This window comes from Lactuca virosa, chromosome 7 (genome assembly GCF_052849685.1).
Source record: "Lactuca virosa cultivar CGN04683 chromosome 7, Lactuca_virosa_CGN04683_v6, whole genome shotgun sequence".
NCBI classification, from domain to species: Eukaryota; Viridiplantae; Streptophyta; class Magnoliopsida; order Asterales; family Asteraceae; genus Lactuca; species Lactuca virosa.
Genome location: NC_136432.1, coordinates 231,389,566 through 231,397,385, shown reverse-complemented (window position 1 = coordinate 231,397,385; position 7,820 = coordinate 231,389,566). Strand labels below are relative to the sequence as shown.

The 7,820-nt window shown below is 30.9% G+C and overlaps 1 protein-coding gene across 1 annotated transcript; it reads left to right on the top strand.

Moving 5' to 3' along the window:
• Positions 1-5,426: 5,426 nt before the first annotated feature.
• Positions 5,427-6,914, top strand: LOC145125547 (uncharacterized). Its single transcript, XM_079060992.1, has 6 exons — positions 5,427-5,530; positions 5,642-5,894; positions 5,981-6,116; positions 6,274-6,365; positions 6,472-6,595; positions 6,677-6,914. Exons 1-6 carry the CDS (start codon positions 5,476-5,478, stop codon positions 6,758-6,760), a joined length of 744 nt encoding a protein of 247 aa, XP_078917118.1. The 5' UTR covers positions 5,427-5,475; the 3' UTR covers positions 6,761-6,914.
• Positions 6,915-7,820: the final 906 nt, after the last annotated feature.

Sequence of the window (7,820 nt, the reverse complement as noted above, 5' to 3'; positions counted from 1 at the left end):
CACTTAATAGTGAATAAAAGATAAATTAAAAGTGACATTTAAAACATGAAAAAATCACAACAGGTTACTGTTAAAAATGGTATAACAATGTATTTTAAAAGTACATTCCTAAAAATGGTATAATATGAAGTAAGTATAGTCGACAATAAGGTTAGAAACAGTAACCAAGTTGAGATAATCAAGCAAACAGAAATAGTAGCAACAACCGATTTGATCAATTTTTAAATTAAATTACTGATTTACCCTTCTGATGAACATTGTCCATACTAAATTAATGATTTAGCCTTCGGAGAAAAAATGGAAGTATCATGCAAAAAGAATCTTTCTAGAACACGTGTCATCTCAATATCTATTGTTGAATTGCTTTTCCAGCCCAATGCTTTTCTAGTTTCCTAAGTCGAATTACCCTTTTGCCCTTATATTTCCTTACTTAAAGGTTTCATGCATCTAATTGTAATCAAATTAAAATAAATCACATAAATTTAGGAGTTTATTGATACCTTCAAAAGGTAAATTCGAATCTTCCTTCTTTATTCTATCCCAAATAAAATTACATTTCTGCCCCTAAACCTTAAAATCATACTTAGCATTTAAAAAAAATCCATCAAACAATATCAATAACCTTTAGTTATGATTTCAATTTAAAGTTACAAATGTTGTAATTCAACCATCATATTAGGATATTAATTTATATTCAAACACTAAAAAAATATATCTTTATTCCTATTATACCCTTATCCTCAATTTTCCATTCGGTATTACCATATATTTTTCTTAACAAATTATTTGAGTTCTATACAAATATTGCAATCCCTGTAATTCAGCCAGCAATTTAAGATATTATATACAATCAAAAACAGTAATCAAGTTGAGATAATCAAACAAACATAAATAGTAGCAGCTCATGATTTGATCAATGTTTAAATTAAATTACTGATTTACCATTCTGATGAACATTGTACATACAAAATTAATGATTTACTCTTCGTATAAAAAATGGAAGTATCATGCTAAACGAATACACAAAAAAATTGATTACAATGAACATGAAAACGGGTAGGGTGCATTTGTCATTCCATCAAAGTACTTTGTTATATTGTGTTTTAACTGGTTTCCATCAAAGTACATTATTATTTTTTCTGGATTAAAGGTATGTAATATCTTTTCCTATTTATTTGAAAAGTTTCAGAAAAGTAGTTAACCGATTTCATATAATTTGTGACAAAGAAAATTGAAATATATGAATACATATATTTGATACACGAACAAAAAAATAATCGAAAAAAATATAAAAAGGCAGAATTTCGTATATGCCCCTCCTAAATCTCTAAATATCGTATTTACCCGACCTAAACTCTAAATATCGTATTTGCCATTTTTAATGTTTTTTAATATCATATATACCCAAATCTATTTTTTATTAATTTTTATTGATTTATAATCTTTTGTACCATTTTAAAATCATTAAAACTAAAATCAACAAGCTAATGGACAATATTACCCTTAGTGATGACAAAAATTGATCTACAGTATTGCAATACAGAGCTATTTACTCAAAGCTGTTTTTATTTGAATCAATGAGATAAATGCAAACTTCCAAATCACGAGAGAGATTGAATAAGAAATTGTCAAGTGTTCGGAATTCGAGATGCCATCAAAAGATTTGGGAATGAATAGTTTAAGGTAGGGGTGCCGGCAATAGGGAAGACGCAGGAGGTTGTTTGGATTACGATGCCAATGGAAAGTAAATACATATGCTCCTGCAATTGATTTTGTTTCATCTAAATGGAAGGTCAGTTCTTTTCCACTTTTCCATTGAATCTTTACGATTTGAAGCTAGGTTTTTTTAGTGTATGTTTACTTCTTGTTGATTTTACAACGATTAGGTTTTGTTAAGAGGCATTTCCTGTTTTTGCATTTTTTTTGTCACTTAGATGATTAATGTTGTGATGAAACCTTAAACCTTGGTAGCAATCTGGTATATACTATATAGGGAAGAAGCGATCGTAATTAACTTCAAAAAAATGATTTGTTGTTTTGCAATTTACAACTAAGGGCAATATTGTCTATTTGTTTTTTTTTTGGTTTAATGATTTTAAAATAGTAAATAAGATTATGAATCAATAAAAATTACCAAAAAAATAGATTTGGGTATATACGATATTAAAAAATATTAAGAATGACAAATACGATATTTAAAGTTTAGACCGGGCCAATACGATATTTAAAGTTTAGACCGGGCCAATACGATATTTTGACGTTTAGCAAGGGTATATACGAAATTATGCCATATAAAAAAGTGAAAGAAGATACTGACCTTCTAGTGTACAAAAACGAAGGTTTGAAACAGAGAATGATGATGAAAGTTATAAGCAATAAGAATGATGTTGTAGGAGAAGGTTTAAAGAAAAACAACGATTGAAAATAAGTGTGAGTTGTGTATTCAGAGATGAATCGTATATGTATGTGATAATTTGAATCTGATTTTTTGGTATTAATGGTTTCCTAATAAAAATGGATTTTATATTAATGGTTTACTAATATAAACGAATTTATATTAATGGTTGATATTTAATGCTTTAATTGAAATTTTTTTAGTAATATGTTTTTAAAGTTGAACATTTTAAAAACTTTATAACCGAAAATTCAAGATTTAAAATCCGGTAAGATTTTATTAGAATTAAATACATTCCATTTCAACGGATTTAAGATAATTTTGTGGAAAGCTCTTATTGGAATAAAATACATTCCATTTGGGAAGATGATGTCAGCAATTTGATCTAAGGTTGGAAAACATAGGATTGAAATACAATCAAGGGCCCAGATTGTTTAAGATGATGTTATAAGATTTTTGTTTTAATATATACTAAAGATAACATAATTATTAATATTCTTATTTAATGAATTTTTTAAAAAAGGAAAAAAATTTGGGTTTGAATTTTGAAGCAAAAAGCTATAAATAAAGGAGTTAAATTATGAACAATATTAATTAGGGTTAATGATGGCATAGATCGTCAAAAGATGTCTTGAAGGATATGCATGCTTCAGTTTGTAGAGATTTGTGTGAAGCCAAAACAGAGGTGTGATACTTAGAGATGCAAGGAAAATGCAATACGCAAATTCTAAGAATAAATGAGCAAAAAGGAACCATCTTATGGTGCTACATTCTGTTATGAACACACAAAACATTAATTGAAGCACAACCATTGACATGAGGACAAAGAGTATTAGTGAATTATGGTTTAAGAGAAAAAAATAGAGGAGAAAGGTGGGGCTTATATTCATGTTTTTTGGCCAGATTTATGGAAAAACTGATATCTCATATATAAATAGAATGATATGCTTTAATTGATAACGTAATTGCTGATTTTAAAGATTCTATAATTAAATGTAATTGTGATAGTCGGGGCGGGGATAAGTTTCCTTCTTCACAAGCTTCTCCCTCCCAAAAAAACCGAACCGATAGCGCTTCCTGTTTTTTCTATTCCATCACATTCCATTCCGGGATAGGCGGCTAATACTAATCTAATAAATGAAGTAGTCGTCGTCTGACCAATCGGCTCGGAGACCAGACCGCCCGTGCCCGCCCATTTTGTCTCGCCATGCCACGTCGCATTCCAGATTATCCAGATGCTTACGCTGGATGGAATGCCCTGAGCAGTTCTGGCTCTTATATATCTGTAGTTAGGATTTGTCGTTTCTTCATGGTCGTAACAATCACTTCAAGCAGTGGAAACAACAAAAGATGCGCTCCAAGTCCTTGGGCTGTTGAACAGAATCCAACCACACCGGATTGTGAAATATATATTAGAAAATATGGATAGATTATATAATTAAATGTAATTATGTTTGAAATGTAATTGCTAAATTTAAAGATTCTATAATTACATGTTTGGATTATATTTTGGGAAGATGATGTCAGCAATTTGATCTAAGGGTGAAAATCATAGGATTGAAATACATTCAAGGACTCTGATTGCTTCATTGATGAATTTAGGGTTCTCTTTTAATAATATTTAGAGATGAGGGATGAGATATATATGGATTTTTTGGATGTTTATTAAGAATTAAAAAATTTAAATAGAAAGTATATTTTCTCTCATGATTTTTTAATCATAATTTTGTACTCTTTTCTGTTGGAAGTTGCTAGAGTGCATATTGAAGTTTAAATGGCATCATGTGCCATTATATTATATTTTGTTTCTTGTGTTTGCGACAATAAAAGAAGCTGAAGGGGGCAAAAGAGAACTTTTTTTCTTCCTTTTTAGTGTCTTGGAGAAGAATTTTAGAAGGGTTACTTTATTTGTTTACCTTTTCCTCTTTTTTACTTCAAGAAAGAGAAAATATGTATTTTTTAGCTTTATTTTAATCCAAATGATCGGGCCCAAGTTCTATTTGTTATATGCGGCAGAATGTTATCGCTGATTTTAGAGACATGGAAGATGAAAGCTAAAGACAGAAATTGTTCGCAAAACATACTAGAGGTAATGCAACACAATCCATTATGGAAGCACATTTTTAAAAGAAGAATGAAAAGAACTTGTGGAAATGACTGTTTATGAAGGCATTATTTTGGGTTTTGGCATTAATCTTCACGAGTTCATGTCACCCGTAATGAAAATGCAAGAGAAGAAAAGAAAGACAACCCCAAAGGAAAATTTGCATAACACTTTGATTCAACATTGAAGCTAAAAAACTTTCTTCTTAAGTCCTTATCCTCATGTTGGTGCTCCATTTATAGTGTGGTTAAGGAACCAAACATTTGAAAGGCATGACTATCTAAACACAATATGCATGAAAATGGATTCAATAAAATAATAAATGGTTTGCACATTAAGGAACTCATGTGTGTGTTATTCTTATCTTGCAAATGAATTGTATGTGATCAATATCATCAATATCATTATCTTCTTCAAAACATAGAATGAATGATATGTATACACAACCAAAATGAACAAATTACTCCCAAACAAAAAACATATCAACCACAATGAATATAATTTCATTTTGATAACAACTAACGCTATGAAAACAATATCAACCATATTAGGCATGAAATAATACATGTAAATTACACAAATACAAAAAAAAGTAACTCATTTAGCTCAAACTTCCATAAGGTGTATTCCCTCTCAAACAAAAACAAAATTCATAAGTCAAACTGCCATAAACCAAGCATAATATATATATATATATATATATATATATATATATATATATATATATATATATATATATATATATTCACCTCTAATTGGTTTTGACTAAACAAATGAATAAGCCCAGATTCATGGGCCACAGCCCACAAGTTGGAGATACAATGAGATTTTAAAACACTAAAGCAGTCGACCCAATAAAGAAGGCCTTTTCTAAAGCGGAAGCCCATCTCATATAATCCATGGTAAATTCCCATAGCCATGGGGGCAATTGGCAAGCTCTTCGTCTTCAACTCTGCGTCATGTTTCAGTTTACACAATGACAACGGCAAGTCGTCGATCGAAGAAGCGCAGAAAACTTCGAAAACAAGAGGGTAAGAAAGTTGCTTTCAATTTCATTTACAAAGTGATGTCAAGAAATTGGTTTTTTATCTTCAAATTTTCCTTCTGAGCTTCTCCGTTAATGGTTTGCATTCCGAAACCAGTGAATATTAGGGCGAAATTTCGAGCTAGTAAAGAATCACACCCTATTATCAGCCCTAAGATTAAGAAGTACTGGCTACAACGATACAGTTTATTTTCAAGGTACGATGAAGGTATCAAAATGGACGAAGAAGGATGGTTCTCAGTCACGCCGGAGGAAATTGCAGTCCGCCATGCCCAGCGGAGCGTTGGCGGTGGAGTGGTGGTTGATTGCTTTGCTGGTATGGGTGGCAATTCCATTCAATTTGCTTCATTGTAAGTCCCTACGTTTCCAAATCATATAACAATTACACATTTCAGATTTTTTTAGGAATCACTAGATGTTCGTATGTACTTTGTAGGGGGTATCACGTTATTGCCATAGATATTGATCCTCGAAAGGTTGAAATGGCATCAAACAATGCAAAGATCTATGGTGTGGACAATTATATTGATTTCATAGTCGGTGACTTTTTGCAATTAGCACCATTTCTAAAGGTATTCTTGTTCATTACAATCTTCTTACAGCTTATAAACCCTAATCAACCAAACTAGTTGTTAGTAATCATTTGGTCATAGTTTGTTGTTGAAAAATTGAAACTTTCCTGTGATATAAAATATAATCTGATTCTTTGGTTATCATGTTTATGTTAAGGGTAATGTAGCATTTCTTTCTCCACCATGGGGAGGGCCTTCATATAAGAATACACACAATTTTACACTCGATTTACTCAAGCCAGTTAATGGGTATGTCATACTATTTCTCATGCTACACTAAATTGTAATTATCATAGTTGATAGATAATTGTGATGCATATAAATATAATAATTGCATTCTATAATTTATATTTAGGTATACATTGTTTCAAGTAGCTCAAACAATAACCCCAAACATCATAATGTTTTTGCCTCGAAATGTGGATGTTTGTGAAGTTGAACAACTTTCGTGGCTCTCTTCTCCTCCTCTAAATGTTGAGGTTATAACTTATATATATTCATATTTAATTGCAATTACTTTTAGCTTTTTGTGTAAGTTGTATGTGATTCATGGATTTCAGATTGAAGAAAATTATGTGCATGGGTTTTTGAAGGGAAAAACTGCTTATTTTGGTAATGCTGCATATTGGGGTGTTGGTCAATGAAGTTGCACCTTTGACTAATGGCTAGAACTTGTATAAACAAAAAGAGGTAAGGTTTGTTAGGTAAATTATTTTCAACATTTTGTACAATGACATGTGCTCAAGGTTAAATATGATGAATTCACTATATTTATAAGATTAAAGTGTTCTATTTCTATGTTGTAGATCAATCTTGACTCCTTCAACTCATTTATTTGAGTTATGAGTTCAATTAATAGCTCTTTAATATTTTCCAACTCTGTTGCTTTCGATAGTCTTTTAAGCTTTCTTTTTCAAAGCAAGAATAAAATGTTTGTTTGGGAATGAATTCGTATAAAGGTTTCCAAGTTGTTATAGTATGACATCTTTGATATCGAATATTAACTTATAAAGCTATTTGGAGTGTTCTATACACATAAGGTGTGGATATTGTTGTTATGGTTATATGGATTATCACCATTAGTATTCAACTTTTGTCAATTTGATTAATTTTGGTGTTGTTTAAATACTTTATCCTCAATTCAACATCCAAGTCTTTTGCCATTGTTTTTGATTTTTACTTATTATTATTATTATTTTTGGTTCGGTTCGTACCATAATAAACCTACTTTCAAACATTGTAGTTTCACCCGTTCTATAGATTAGTACGTATCACCATACATCTTCACTTTGATCTTGGATGAGTTATCTCATAAGATCCTTGGAGGGGTGTCGTGGTGTATGTTCATTTAGTTAGAATGCAAAGTTGGATGTTTGGAACACGATGTTGGAAGAGAAAGGCTTATAGACCAATACAGTTCGACAAAATGCCTTTTGCAATTTTAGGGTTCATAATGATTGAGTAGATTGTAGATGTTTGTATGAGTAGATCTTCACCCAAATGAGAGTTTCAAGCATCTGCGCTATGATCCATAAAGAATGAGGAGTTCATTATGCATTAACTATCATATAAAGGCAACATGGTTGAAGTGGAGGACTGTTACATATGTATTGTGGGAAAAATATTACAGGGTGGTAGTTAGGCCAACCATGTTGTACGAATCAATGAGGGATTCCACATTTCTCAAGTCATAGATGATTTATA